Source organism: Rhipicephalus sanguineus, chromosome 8 (genome assembly GCF_013339695.2).
Source record: "Rhipicephalus sanguineus isolate Rsan-2018 chromosome 8, BIME_Rsan_1.4, whole genome shotgun sequence".
NCBI classification, from domain to species: domain Eukaryota; kingdom Metazoa; phylum Arthropoda; class Arachnida; order Ixodida; family Ixodidae; genus Rhipicephalus; species Rhipicephalus sanguineus.
In genome coordinates, this window is record NC_051183.1 from 24,209,007 (window position 1) to 24,224,965 (window position 15,959).

General features: G+C 47.0%; 1 protein-coding gene across 1 annotated transcript in view; it reads left to right on the forward strand.

The window, feature by feature from the left end:
* LOC119401561 (pancreatic triacylglycerol lipase) overlaps positions 1-15,959 on the forward strand; it is a 45,409-nt gene that overhangs the window by 13,687 nt on the left and 15,763 nt on the right. The window contains exons 2-6 of the mRNA XM_037668462.2: positions 9,826-9,974; positions 11,342-11,625; positions 13,241-13,387; positions 14,484-14,592; positions 15,428-15,550. Coding sequence (XP_037524390.1) covers positions 9,902-9,974; positions 11,342-11,625; positions 13,241-13,387; positions 14,484-14,592; positions 15,428-15,550 — 736 coding nt within the window. The 5' untranslated portion in view covers positions 9,826-9,901. The remainder of the gene's footprint in view (positions 1-9,825; positions 9,975-11,341; positions 11,626-13,240; positions 13,388-14,483; positions 14,593-15,427; positions 15,551-15,959) is intronic.

Below are 15,959 nucleotides of genomic sequence, written 5' to 3' on the forward strand. Positions count from 1 at the left end.
TAAATGGGCTAGTCACGTAAAAAAAATATCTGTGCATAAACATTTTTTGTTCACTTTAACCTGTATAATTACCGCAAAAATTGCGAGCGCTTATGTGAGGGTGTTCAAGAGCAGCCTCACTCGCTCAGGAGTTCAATAACCAGAAACTTCGCTGCAGTTGCAGATAGAAAGAAGCAAAATTTATTTTTAAAACAAAGTTGATAAGCCTTATCAACTTTGTAGCTCCTATAAAATGTCGCATATTTAGACATTTTTCAAAAACAGTTTCCCTCGCCCTACAAGTTTCAAACAATGTTACTTTACCCTTCGTTGCGCACACATTTCATTCACAACATATCTTCTTTGTAACGATAATATTTGTGTTTTACAACGTCGTGAACTTTCGAGAACGACAGGTAATGAAATTGGTCTCTCCGTATTGAATATGTTTGACATTTTTTCCCTCCTAAATTATGCCGTTAATAAGGAAATTAAGTTCCTTTTCGGGCTACTGGCATGGGACATGCATAAAATATAATATACTCAATCAAATCTAAACTATTTATTTTCGGATCCGTGTCGATCTCTCGTGGAATCACCCGTTTGCAATAACCACGATTAGTACACTAACTGCGGTAATGTCTGCCGTGTAGCTACCTGAAACCGTGGTTAGCCGCAACCGTAGTTAGCTTAACCGTGGTTAAGGCTGTTCGTGTGACAGCGGTATCAAGGTAGTGAGTAAAAAAAAAGATTTTTTTGCGTTACAAGAAAAAGTTCAACGTTTCGCGTCCCGCTCGCATTCTTTTTCGGGTTTTTCTTCCAGCCGGGGGTCACGCCAATTCTCCACAATAAGGCAGACTCTCGATCGGCAGCGCACCTGTAGACCGGTATACGTTACCGGCTGTCGCCTGGATTGGCCAGAATTCCACAGAAAGCCGCTTAAGTCGACGAGGCGGCAGTTGTCGAATTCGATGCGGTGGTCGTTTACCATGCTATGCTCAGCGAGTGTACTCCTTTGTCACGCGAACTTGCGGACATCGTTTTTCTGTTGTCGCCGGCTTTCGGGGGAGTTCTTTATTTCCCCCACGTACAAAATTTCACGATGAGCACGTGGTATGGAGTAAACCAGCCCTTGCGCGTTCTCTTCGGACGGCCAGTCCTTTGGGCACGAAAAGGCGCAGATGCCAGCAATCTACCTGCTACATCCACTTCCAAAAGAAGCATGTCCGTACCGTTTGTCATGACGAATTATGCGGCTTTCATCAAGCTTTGTGTGGCGATGGCCCAAACCTCCACACAAGGAGTCGGCGCGTCTTAATAAATTGGTCCCCACAAGTTCAACAAAAAAAAGCGATTCCGCCCGCGCTTTCTTGGTCAATGCCTGGCAGGCCGACAGCAGTCCGACGCTGCGATAAAAAAATTTGTCGGGACGAGCACTGAGAAGACGTCACCCCCAGGATGAAAAAGTAACGAGTAACGTGACACCACACGTTACCGAAAAACGTTAACGGAAGTACGTTACCCGTTACAGTTCCTAAATTGTAACGAGTACGTTACTAAGTTATCGAAAAAAGTAACGCATTACCGGTAACGCCGTTACTTGTAACGCGTTACCGCCAACACTGATTGAGCAAGAACCGCTGACACAGGGAAGCGGCGGCACAAAAACGGCTCAGCTGGCGTCTTCCACTGAAAAGCATGAGCGTCGGAGCTCGGACAGGGAAGCCAGGTGGGAGCGCGAAAGACGCGTTGCAGGAGTCACCCGTTGGCTGGAGCGCGCACGCTGTGAGCGTCGAGAACACTCGAGTGGCACGGCGGCGTCCGAGGAGAGACCTGTTTGTTCGTTTGACGGAGAGCTATCCGTAGCTTCAGCGAGTTCTTCTGCGGCCGCTGGCGTTGGCACATCAAATGATGTCGGTGCTAGTTGATTGAGTTGCACGGGTAGATGAACGCTGGCATCCGCGATGGCAGGAGTGGCAGGCAAAACAGTTGGCGGCAGGCGACACTCGGTCGTGGCACGCGACGAAAAAAAAAAAAAAACTAACTACCGCAATCAATCGTAGATCAACTGACCACCAGGTGCTTCAGTTTTGCAGCGGAGTCGTCAATGCGTGTACGGTCTTTTCATCTTTTCCGTAGCTGCAGATGTTTTCGTTATGGCAGCTTTGTGGATACTTGCGGGTGGTCCATACTCTTTTTCGTTCCACTTTTGGCCTAATCTGTTTATCCCATTGCTATCCATTGCTTTGGCCATTTCGTGAGTTTGAGCCTTTTTCCACGGTCCGTCTGCAATTTCCTTTTGTGCTGACCCTGCCTGGCCTTTTGTTGCCACCTGAAAGCTTGACCCCAGTCTTTCCGAGTACCTTATGTGTAGAGAGTAAGAGAATAAAACGACCTGCCCTCTCCCTCTAAGGTTCTTATCTCTCTCGTGGCCTGTCGCCGAATGTGCAGTTCCACCAGTTCCACGCACGTTTTTTTCTCGACAACAACCTTTGACGAGCTCTGACTAACATCGACCACGTGGTCTTGCGGGACCAGGTGACGTCATCGGGCACGGGTGCGGCGTCACCCGGCCGCTGGCGAAACGGTGAAGCCCACGTGAAGCCCCAAAACGTCCGCTTTTTGCGCTGCCCTTGTTCCAGGTTTGACGTTGTGCCTGACCTGACCGCTAGACGAAGTGTTTGTTTTCACGCGTGTTTTAGGACAATGAAATGAAATGTTTTGATGGCGCTTCGTGGAAATGTCTGCCATCTGAGCGAACCTTGTGGACGTACTGGATTTTACTGAAGCCACGACTGTAGCGACGGGTGAAGGTAAGCCACGGAGAACGAGTTAGCATGAAGCCTACCTTGATGTAAGTTCGTGAAGTGGATCGCGTACTCGCCTTATTATGATGACGTGGCTGTAGATGGCGTCTTCAGAGCGAACACGTGGTCTTTGGAATTGCTGCAACCTCCGTGCCATCGCAGACATTTTATGCATGTTTCGGAGGGGAGGGGGGGGGAGTATAGCAGATACGGTATTATGCGGATACTATATTATGGTACTGTAGTGCGATGGTTGGTACATTGAAAACAGCGCCGTGCTCGTCGCCTTCACCTCGTTTTGAAAGAAACGCGGTTCGATCACTGTCTGACACGACCAGTGTCGTGGTCTGTATTCTAGGCCGTATATTCGGAGTCGACGAATAAACCTACAATTGATTGCCGAGATCAGTTGCTAAATAAATTGGATGCTTCGTCTGTACTTAAGCACACGTACCTGAATATATGGCAACGTTGCGGCAAAATTAAGATTTGTTTTTCCTGTATAACGTGCTCCGAACGCTTTTTGTGGTACCTTGGCTGCGCATAACGTAGGAACCTCATCAAAAGGCTGATATTTCTTACAGCTTAAAGAGGGTGGAATAGAAGGTTAGCGACGGCTGGCACTTTAACAACGGCCAGAAATTGAAGTGCAAGAAGAATGGTAATTAGAACACTATAAACCATATAGCAAGAACATAGGCAGATAGTATTTGCGTAGTAAGCTCATAAGCTCATGGTATTATCGATAGCGACCGTTAGCGCAGTTCACCCGTGAGGTCTCCTGGAGTGTGCATCATAAGTACATGACAGCGAGCTCATCGATGCGCCTTTGTGTTCATGAGTCATTAGACAGTTTGAAATTCCGGAAATTTCACGCTTTCTTACAGTGCATGCGAGCTAGCTGGTAGGGAAAGCCATTATTCCCGCGGGCTATTGAAGGAGTGAAATTCAAAGAATTTCATGATCTTTTACAGTACACGCCTGTTAGTTGATGGTACAGGCAATTGTACGCGCGTGCTATTGAAGACGGAGTGAAATTCCAAGAATTCCACGCTGGTTCACATTGCATGCTAGTTAGCTGACAGGACAAGCCTTATACCCACGGGCTCTTGAAGATAGTGTGGAATTCCAGAAATTGCATGCCGTTTCGTTCAAGTGCCGGAGTGGTCACTTTGGACGTGGAAACTTTTAAAAAAAGAGTAGAACAGAAAAAAAGAGAACGCTAGTCGGATGGATGGGTGCTATGAGCGTCCCCTTTATTAATGGGGCGGTGACGTGCGCCACCAGGCTCGACACAAGGAAAAAAAAGTGCAGCGTATGCAGCTCCTCGCTGACTACTACTCATAACATCGGATCACACAGTGCGTGGGATCTGCCGGATCTTTTGCTGCGTAGACCTTCATATTTGTTGTTCTGTGACCGAGTATTTGAACGTCCCTCCGTGTGTTGTCTTCTTAATCATGGTGGTTATTGAAAATATAGAACAAAAGATGGTTGATCCCTCCGCCAAAGGAATCAGAATAACACGGAAGTAAAGCGTGTCCTTACGGAAGTAACTGAATGTTTACTGTACAGCCGCGCTCAATATGACTCTCAACACGAGAGCGCGCGGCTTCACGAGTTCAAAGAATGTGCATGGCTTCAACTTGTTTTCATTTCAGCATCTAAATGATAGTTTCTTATTTGGAATCATTCCCGAGTGCGAGAATAGCGTTTAGTTATGAAGATAAGGGCTAGTGGAAGCCATGGACAGTCTTTGAACTCGTGAGGCCACGCGCTCCCGTATTGCAAGTCATATTGAGCGCGACCGTACATTGATATAAGAGAGTTTGCACAATGTATATTGGGGATGTCTGGCAGCTATAGCACCGTTTAACGTGGATGCACCCACTCTGATGTTTGGTGGTACATCTCCATGCCGACGACTAACGTCCGTGTTAAATTATTGGTGGTGTCTATATATTGCCGGCTGCCGGTCAATTATATCGGTCGACCGGTTACCGGCAGTTCTTTCCTATTGGCCGCCCGCGAACACGTGACCTCTGCGGGACGGCCCCTTTAGAGCTTTTGTTCGTGTGTCGGATCGTGCGCCATCGGCTGTCCGCACTTGTAGTCTGTAACGGCACTCCACGTGAACGTGGCTCTTTTTCTGGTCGCTTCCACTTGGTAGCACAAGAAGTGCACGTTTCCTGCAGTCACAAATTGACGATAGATTGGCGGCCTCGCGATACCGGAGATGCCAGCCTCGGGCGTCCTTTGACTCCTCAAGTTGATCAGCCCGCACGCCTGCCCCGAGGGGGCAGGCGCGCGGGCTAAACAGCGCGTGACGGAGACCCTGCCAACCAGCCATTGAGCGTTAGCGAAATGGCCGCACTCGCGAAGCGAGGGCGAAACCACGATTAGTTTTCCGCGCTCGAAGGGCGCAGAGGGCCTTCACTGAGCAACAGGAAAATAATGTACTCTCGTTTGTGGAAAACCATCGATGTCTATATAGCGTTGAAACGTCTCTCGAAGCCAGGCAAAACGCCTCAGTGACACGGGCATCATGCACAATCATGCACATGTATTGCTGGCACGACAGGCTCACCGGAAATGTGCCGGCAGATAGGTCACATGGTAATGGGCATCCAATAGAGAAAAACTGCTGGCAACTTCTTTTCCGGGATAATATGCCGGCTGCCGGCACTATAGGCGCGGCCTAAATTATTAAGCAAGCCCTTGTGGTAGCTGTAGTAGTTAACGGTTAAAACGTAATCAGAGAACGAGGTGTGATAGCCAGAAGAGCGTCGCTGATTGGACGCAGAACTTGGTCGCCATTTCATATTTTACAGCGCAAGACAACAGAGTAAGGAACACAAGACACCTACATGTTTGTGGTGTCCTGTAACATAATTCTGTTGTCCCCGTTTGTGTGATGTACAACCGGAAATAAAAAAAAAAAACCGTGGCGCTGTGGATAGCGTGCCCGGCATCCGTTGTTGCGGACCGAGCGGTCGTGGGTTCGATGCCCGTTGACGGAAATTGTTTTCTTTGCCATCTGATCGTGTAAATTTTAACGCGATAGCGTTAAAGAGCTCGTATCGCAGAAATTCCGCCATCGGTGTCGGCGTCGGCACCGTTGGTTGTGAGCGAAAAATCATCTTGTCCGTGACCGAAAAATCGAAAAAGCTGCAAATGAAATACAATAATAAAAATGCTGGGGTCCGAGTGAGAATCGAACCCAGGCCGTCCGCGTGGCAAGCAGGTGTTCTACCACACAGCCACGCCTCTGCTTTTTTTTAATCATGGTATTTAATAGAATGCGTATGAAAATAGTACACAGTATCACAACAGTCTATCCACTTAGCGCCAATGAAAGTATACGAGCACTGCCACAAAACTGGAAGACTAACTTATAGTCATTCATTGCAGGGAGAGTTCTTCATCAGGTGCTGCCCAGAAAAGGTGGCGAGGCTAAGCACCTCGCCAAGATTGTGTACCATTCCGGTCTGAAATAAAGTTCGTCGTAAACTTCTTTTAAATTAATAACCATTCGGGTGAAATGTATACGTGATGAGGTGATCGGCTCTGCGTTACGGTCCTGCATTCGCGTCTTCCACAAACTGTGCATACCAATAACAAAGAACATATCGTACGGCACTCCATCAAGAGGTCCCATCATTCGTTGAGTCAATTTTGTTAATTGTGTCCCTGACTTGGTTGTTTCCTCAAACTTCTCTGCACGCCCATGCCTGTGGGGATTTATGGAGGAAGTTTACTTTGCTGTTCGATTTCTTAAAGCCCGATTTTCTACAGAATATTTGTATATTGTATCACGCAAAACACTATATAAGGACTTAATATCTATGCTCTTCCTCCTCCGCTGTACCGATCATCATATTTTGATCTTCCAGGCCATGATGTGTTGAAACGAGTGCAAAAAATGTATATACCTCCCAATTCAAAAACATTCTTCTATAAATTCCATTCTGAAACACTCCCCGTAAAAACATGGTTACAAACAAAAGGCATTTTTGTATCGTCGGTCAACTGCCGTCTCTGTGATGTACCAGAAACAATAGAACAATGCTTCGTGAGCTGCAAAGATGCGATTCTTTTCTGGGATGTCCTTCAGCGAACTCTGCAGAAAGAATTTGAAATTAATTCGTACACTATTCGTTATTTGATGCCGACAGCCACGCCTCTGCTTGGAGCTGCACTGAAAGTAACTTTCATGCTTTCCAAAACTACGCGTCCTGTATACAGGTGTCACAGTACGAGATGTAATATCGCAGTAATATTGCGTGGTACAAGCGTACATTGCCATCGGGTGTCACACCACGTCAATATCCTAACGACTTGGTGGTTTAAAGAAAGCAACCCATTACAAAAGACACACACATTACTGCCCGTATTCCCTTAAGACCACGTAGTGGGTGCATCGCAACTTCGAAAACTTTCTCGCGCATAATTGCTCCTGGTTTAAGGCATGCTACCCATTACATTAGGCACACACCTTAGTGCGCGCATTCTGTTAAACAGTCGTAGTGTTCGAAGTGTGCATTAGGGGCAGGATATCGCTGTGGCGTTGAGCTCTTAAATGCGAATCTTAAGCGTCCCCCAATTTTTTTTTCAAGTTGGCCTAATACCTTGTTTACTTCGATTAATTCGATCTTACCATAGGAAAAAAAAAACATGAATTCACAGCCCAGCATTCTGCCCCTTAAGGCGGAATGACCTTATTTTCCTCAATATTTATTTTTGTCCTTTCTCTATACTTTTCTGCCACCAATACTCTAACCTTCTGTCACTTATTTCTATCGCGGACGGGTTCAGCGTTCCATTGTTGTCCCTAAAACACAAAGCTTCATGTAGGCTCCTGCTCAAACACACACCTGGGTGGATATCTCCGCGTTCAATCAGAACATGCTCCGTCGTTTTATTATCTTCCCCACAGCTTGTAGCGTTGGCTCCAGCAAGCCACCGTGTTCAGGAATTTTTCATCTCAGAGAATTAAAGATAATGGTTTGAGGTTTGACACGCCAACCTCAAGCAGTTAGAGCGCCCGCATCCATTGTGGGAGGCACTGGGTTCCATTCCCACTGCCGCTGTGCGACCGGCTGTTTTTTTTTTTTCTGATATGAAGAGAAGTACCCCGACCTTGCGTTCGGTGGTGTGAAGTTGAAGTTTATTTCAGGCAAAAATGTACAGTTGCCTAGAGGACCGGCGAAAAGACAGTCCCGGTAAACCCAGACATCCCACCAAAACGACACAATTCTCAGTGCTATAATTGACGCGGGAGTGGATATTCGCCCGGCATCCGGCTAAATTGCGCGAGCGGAACTTGGCCGGCAGTGTCTCCTCATTGGCCGGCGGTAGTCACGTGGTTAATGCCGGCATCCTGTGGGAAAAAGCGCTTTGCCGGCACGGGTTTTTCGCGAGTTTCAAACGTGGAGGTCTGGCGCCCCAGCGACACGGGCACACCACGGACACTTGTAAAACAGTGAGAGCCGATGGGAAAACCTGCTGGGTGCCGGCATTAACCACGTGACTACAGCCGGCCAGTGAGGAGACATTGCCGGTGAAGTTCCGCTCGCGCAATTCAGCCGGATGCCGGGCGAATATCCACTCCCAATTGACGCAACCCTAACAGCACAGTATAGACGTAAAAAAAAAAAAAAAAACGGAAATGGGAGTTATTACATGTAAGTCGCATGCAATGGCCGAAGAAAATACGATAGTGTAGTTATGTGTTCTGCCACTTGAAGGCTCTGAAGTTGACCCATGTTCCTTGTCCGCCATAGTCAGCCGTGGTGATGCAGATGTTACATGTTCAAAATACAGGGCGTGCGTACAAGGACAAGACAGAAGCTAATACACCACAAACACCGGCGTTTGTGGTGCCTTGACTTCTCTCTTGTCGTTGTACGCACGCCCTGTATTTTGAACATGAATATTTACCAAGAAGCTCTCGGCTGCTGACTTGTAAATCGCGGGTTCGATCTCTGCCGCGGCGGTCGCATTTCAATTGTTGTTGTTGTTGTTGTCCTCTGTGCATGGCTCATATACCCAATGCAGGATATTGGCCGAGTAGAGGGTGAATTTTGCTAATATTATCTTAAGGGGATCGTTCGTAGGAGCTATTATTAACTAATACAATGAATTGATCAATCTCGACAATCCAGTCGCGGTGGCTCCCTGGCTAACTCATCATGCTCTTGTGCACGAGGTAGCCGGTGCATTTCTGATCGCTGCGTTGTTGGTTTTGTTACCTTATTAACCTTTTAACCTGCTAATGACTCTTTTGAAACTGTATTGTCTCTAGGTTGCGCAGAGCGATGGCACCTTATTTCTTTGCCGCAGTGGGAAATTCTGTTGACAAATGGCGCTTTTTTGTTTTTTTTTTCGTTTTTTTTTCTTGGTGGGGTAGGGCGACATACCAGGTGTACCTGTCTTTTACTCTTGATTAATTCAGCTGGTAATCGCCGATTGTATTTCGCTTCCTTTCCGTCGTGCGATTTTGCCTGCACTACGGATTATCAGACTGTCAGGTCGCTCTGGAAGCCCCTACTTGGTAACTTGTTTTTGAACTAGAGTCACTGGTGAGCGATGATTCCCGTAAAGGGGTGCACGAGTGTAACTTGATTACTGTGTTACAGCCCACGTTACTGAATCGACCGTTTCTCACTTTCTTCTCCGCCGTCCCAGCCTTAACTATCAAAACGCCAGAAGGAAAACAAAAATAACGAAAACGATAGCTAGCCTGTTAAACTCCTTAATGACGACTGGACTTCACTACCGCGTGTGAACTGTTGGCGGCCGTTTACATTAAGTGCCTCTTTAATTTCCTTAACTTTCCTTTTTTTGTTAATTGTTCTAGCCCATTTGTCCTTACCAAGCGCACCAGGGCAGCCAGCCGGGCACGTCCATGGTTAACCTGCATATCTTTTCTTCTTGTTCTAGCAACTCACCTTTATATTCTTTCTCACTTGCGATCCATGTGCATGGCTTTAGACATTGGAAGAATTGCAAGATAGACACTGTCGCTTTCTTCCCACAGATCCTTTGAAGCGAAGCGCCGTGGTGCGCCCTCTAGGGGGCGCCCCCGCAGACCCTAGGACGAACTCCTGAGGTCCATGAGGGGCTGGATTCCCTGGCGGGCCCTCTTGCTGGCCCTGCTGCTCCCCGGACCATGCTTCAGGACAGCCGGTGGGAGAACCTACAAACGCACGATTGTCCATGTGCAAGATTAGATCTTGTTCAGCTAGCTAATGAAACATAGCTGTACTCTGTGTCATGCATAACGCCGAACATTGCGCAAGTTGCGCAGGAAGTTCGGTAATCAAAATGTATACAACTCCGCGCGTTTCGTGGCCAGCTTTAGTGGTTGCAAATGTTCGCGCGAGCCCACCGCACGAGGCGTCGCGACGGACTGCAAATGAAGGACCCAAAAGAAACGCAACCAATCAAGATTCGATTTAAAAGAACGTTTCAACAGCCGATTATCCTAGTTTGTTCACCTTGAAGCGGCGAAACGTTTCGATATATTGCTTAGCCCGAATGAACAGCAGTTTCGAGTAACAGCTGCTAGAAACATCTACTTCTTTGTGTGAACGCCGCTACTACAAGAAGCAACGTTAGTCACGCTGTATATCAAACGGAGTATTAAAATGCGGAACGCAAGTTAGGATGCACACAGATGAAGCCACTGCGAGCTGCCTGATTAAGCCGTCAATATATGCCTGTATACTTCACAAGGCAAAAGGAAAGGCATGCGCAGAACTGCAGCCATCAATGAGCCATCAGGTCGTAACATGAAAATCATGAAACGCATGTCGAGTACGGCATGATACAATCCACGCTCATGGTGCTGTCGCGGCCGGTTCGTGAACATGACATGTATCGAAATCGGTATGGTGTTACATGGGTGCATGTATGCCGAACATAAATGGCAGGTGGTAACATGAAAATCATAAAATGCATGTCATGTACGGCTTGATTTACAAGACACGATCTTGCTGCGCTTGCGGCCGTTTCAATAGCTTTGGCGAATATGAACATTGGTGTGGCATGACATGAGTGTATGAAGAACATAAATGACAGGTGATGCGATGCGTATACCAGGATATGTTTCATCAGCAGGGTATATACCAGGTTTAACAAGCATACATACATGACAAGTATGCGATAGTGAGCGAGTTGTCTTGGTATTAATGATTTGATTTGCCTCGAAGAAAAACAAAGCGGTGTATGCAGCTACTCGCTGGCTGCTTCGCATTACATCAATTCCCACAATGCGTGGGATCTGCCGGATTTTGCCTCACTCAAGGATATAACTTTTTTTTCTTGATGCAGGAATAATGCTCTGGCATTTACCTCTCCCATCTTGGTCGGTGTATAAACTAATTTGCGCCCCTCGTTTTATAGCTATAGGATGAACATTATTAGTTAAGAAATGCCCAGTTAAATTGTTAATGCAAATATTTACCCATCCCTAGTAAATATTTAGCGTCTGGCGTCAACGATGCAGTGTCCACAGCTTGAGTCCCTCTCGTGTCTGTCTTCTACACACGCAGAGAGTCTGACCCTCTTCGAGAAATGCATGCCGGACCTGGGCTGCTTCCGCAACGGGGGCAACTGGTTCCACCTGCTGTACCGGCCGGTGTCGCTGCTGCCCGACGACCGGCACCTAGTCAACACCACTTTCCTACTCTTCACACGCAGCAACCCCGCGGTGCAGGAGTATCTGCAGTCAGACGCCGATCACCTGTTGCACCACACCGTGTTCCAGCCGAAGAAGCCTACCAAGATCATCATACACGGCTTCATGGACAACATCCTCGTCGGCAACTGGCTTTTCGTGAGTGATTTATTGGCGCGGGTTGCAGTTACGTAGTGTCAGATTTGATGGTAATGCAATGGCAGTAATTAATAGTAGATGTTTGTTTTACGTCTCAAAACCACAATACGATTATGAGGGACGCCGTAGTGTTTTTCGACCACCTAGGGTTCTAAGTCTAACTGCACCTAAGCCTAACTAAGTACACAGGCTTCTAGTATTTCGCCTCCATCGAAAAGCGGCCGCCGCAGTAATTATTCGATCCCGCGATCTTCGGGTCAGCAGTCCTGTACCACAGACACCATGGCGGGTGTAATTGCAGTACATAATATACTTTACGACGTGTTGAGTGAGGTAAATAATTACTTTTGTGGTCTGGTAATTTAGTCAATGAATTTAGAAAAAGTAAATAGGTTGCATAGATGGCCACTATGATTAGAAAAAAAGTTTGGGCCCATGGCCAATCGAAACTTTTCAAGATACGATGGGCGCGCCTTAGTACAGTTTTTAGAGTAATAAAAAATATCAGAAATATGCTTAATCACATAAAAACCACTGTTCGCATTGTCGATTATTAGCAGATACTTCTGGTCATATGTTTACTGTGTTTTCGGGTGTTTGTCGTATTTTCGTGCCCATGAGTATTTGTTTCATGACAGCTGTATTTAAAGTGCGGGCAAGTGCCCAGTGACTGTTGTGACCATCTTGATGAACTCTTCTGTAAAGCGTGGACGCTTCGTGCGTGTGAACAGTTATCGAGTGTGAACATTCCCGGTGCGTGTACAATTCTATCGTAGTAGTGAGATTAGGTATGTGAATCTCCATTCGTGTTTAAATTTTGTAGTGCTGGCATAGGTTGTGAACGGCCATTCAGGTGTCAATTTTGTACTGTTTTGTGATTACTGACAACTTTACGACGAAATATATTACGTAAAAGGAGTACCGGAGCTGCACCTAAGCACCACTATCTTCTTAAACACAATTATTAATGAAATAAAGCGGAATCGAAGAGCTGCTTTTTGGCAGCTTAGCGGTGAAGGTGTTGCGCTGCTGAGGCTGAGAACGTAGCCCTTGGTGCCCGACACCAAACCCGACATCAATCACGAGCACCACACGAGAGCTTGCACAGGCATATCACATCCACATCAGGGAGTCATCTTGTACCAGCCACCCGACATTAACTATTTCCGAAAAAGAAGTGTCGCTTTTGAAAGAAAGGGGTAGCAGCAGATACGGCGCTATAGCTCCGGATATTGCACCTACGACGGTGCGCATGGGCAGCGGGTGAAATAGTCGGTTATCTGTTTTCCTTTGCTGAATAAAACCTTCAAGTGATAGTAGCGCTGGTGTCGTTCCCTCTCTTTGTCCGTGTGTTAGTCTGCGCTAGAAAAGTTATTACGATGTATATGTACAGACTAGCTCGCCTTTCAGTATTACATCAATCCCGAGTCTGTTAATGCGGCGTTCATCATAATCAGGTTGCGCTTTTGGCATGCAATACCTTATAGTTTATATTAGCATCGGCGAAAGAAACAATGCAGAGTAGATTGCTGCTCATGTGAGACTTTTTCCAACTTGTTCAGACTTTTCCAACTTTGGCCGACTTTCTCTTCTGTGCATTTTTTTTGTCATGCAGGAGATGAAAGACCGTTTACTGGACACTATGGACTGCAACGTGATAGTGGTTGACTGGCGCGGAGGCAACGTGCTGCCTTACAGCCAGGCCACAGCAAACGGCAGGGTCGTGGGGGCGGAGATCGCCTTTCTAGTCAAGACAATGGAGGTGCATCGCTTTTTTTCTGTCTGTCCTCATTTCGTCACATGGCCTCTATCATTTCCCTCGAAGTTGAGCGCAATATATTGTTTAAGGAAACACGCAGATCTAGAACCCTCTTGGAATATGAATGACACGAAGCCTGTTTGAGCTAGCGAGCACAAAATAGAACTGAGAAAGTACACTGTGCTATTATGTAGCTAGTTTTCTTCGGGGCGAAATGCACCCTGTCGTGTGGCGAGCCTAAACTTCGGAGTGCTTCAAAGAAACATTCTCAATCTTTATCATGTTCACTGGACTTCAGCAAATGTTGAATATCGGTGTAGCTCTTACAAGAAGGGCACAATGGCGTCGCGGCAAGTCTGTGACACTGGACGTTCAGGAAAGAGGTGTCGCGACTACTCTTGAAGTTTTGAAACGTTACAGACCTCGCATGTGACTGGTGATGAAGAACTTTTGAAGTTTTTAAACGCTACAAACTCGTGTGTAGTTGGTGATGAGTGACACTCATATTGGGGCGTGGCGTGGTGATATGGGAGCCCGGCATAGAATCGTGTGCGCGATAGCTGGGTACTTGCGCCCAGCCGCAGGATGTGCATTGTCGCGTCGGGCTACGCGAGTCTTCTTCGTAACCTGTGCGCACTTCGATTTAAAAAAAATTATGTTTTCAACATAACCTGAAAGGAGGAAACCGGGTGGGGCAATTGCTTATATCGCGGGCTTCTTGGTGAATCGAAAAAAAAAAGGAGCGCGCAATTTGCACGTTGTTGAAAATAGCAGTTAGATGACATTTGAGCATGCATACATACGCCTTGTTGACAATTTGACAATTGGGCGATACTTGTCGAGTTACAAATATAATTGCGACTAATTATTTAAACCTCATTGACGAAACAATTTGTAGTGGCTACTAAAGCATACAACGAATAATATGTAGTATATAGGTTTGTTTCGCGTAACGCCGTTCCTCTTAAATCGTGCTTCGTGAGAGCTGGGACACCCTGCACATAGGTTCAAAGCTGCACTTGAACAATTGCAAACGCGGTAGGTATAAGCATGGAAAACCGGCACGAATGGCCTATAGATAACGTTTTCCGTTTCGCAGAACGTGTTGGGCGCGAGCCAGCCAAGCTTCCATTGCATCGGACACAGCTTGGGAGCCCAGATCTGCGGCTACGCTGGCGCAAGACTTGGCAACCTAGGTCGGATCTCAGGTACGGCCCTGGCGATTACCCTTCCGCGAGACCGGAGCTGGCAGTTGATTCGGTCAATCGATTAATCAATGAAAGTTTCTGTCGTCCAAGTGTTTCGTGTGCCTACTCAGTGAACATCAGTAGCTCGTCAAAGTTGCGCATTGTCCTTGTTGGTATGACGCTAACTTGCAACAACAAATCTTAAAAGGTGGATCAAACCCTGCAATTATCATTCTGTCGGCCGCAATGCAACACACGCTTTAAGCATCCTGATAACGCCATTGACTGCTTGTAGGATAGCTATTGTTCATCGCAAGTCTCTTACAAAGGGTACATTTGTGAGTCATGTATGCACACTGTGATCTCCCAGTTAAATCTCGTTGCTTAAGACTGAAGGCGCGAGGCCACAGCAAGCACAGGACCGGGTTGACTGGCGAAACATGGCAGACGCCTTTACCCTGCAGTGGGCGTAGTCAGGCTAATGACAATGATGCTGAAGATTAGGGAGGACTGTTTGCGAGATGTGTGCGTGTTGTCCTCTTATGTGCCATGTGTCAAGTGCACATCACCCCAATTCTTCAGAGCATTAGAAGCCACCGCAGTGTCGTTGAAGGGGCTTGTAAATACGACTTAGGCGACAATTACGTACACTCGTCTAAACTGTGAATGTGTAGTCTTACAGCGTTAATAATGTGGCAAGTACAACGTGCAGCTAGTTGTTAACGCCCAGTGCTTTCTTCGAAGACAGACACATGCTTCCGGTTTCGTGCCGTCGCGAAGTAGACGTTACGTATGACGAACGCGAATGTCCATTCGCGTTAGGCCTAACGGCGGGGACTGCATGGGCCGTCGCCAGGACTGGACCCTGCCGGTCCTTTATTCTACAGGATGCCCCCCGACGTGCGGCTGGATCCGACCGACGCCAACTTCGTCGACGTCATCCACTCGGACGCGAGCAAGCCATACTTCCTCATCGAAGGTCAGTGGTCTTTAGGTGAATAGAAATAAAAAAAAAACACCATGAATACCAAACGTGTAGAATACCGCACAAATAGAAACACCATGAAAGAAAACACCGTTGGTCACGAACCCTATCGCTAAAGCTCTGCCGCTACAGGCACGTGGTGGTCTAGTAGTTATGGTGCTCGAGTGCTTATCCGAAAGTCGCGGGATCTAATCCCGGCCGCGGCGGGTGCATTTTCGATGGATGCGAAAATGCTTGAAGCCCGTGTGCTTAGATATGCGTACATGTTAAGAACCCCAGGGGGTCCAAATTTGCGGATCCCTCCACTACAGAGTCTCTCATAATCATATCATGGTTTTGGGACGTTAAACCCCAACAGTTTTTAACTGTTCGGAAGTCAAGTCACATTGCATTTTGTTCCGTT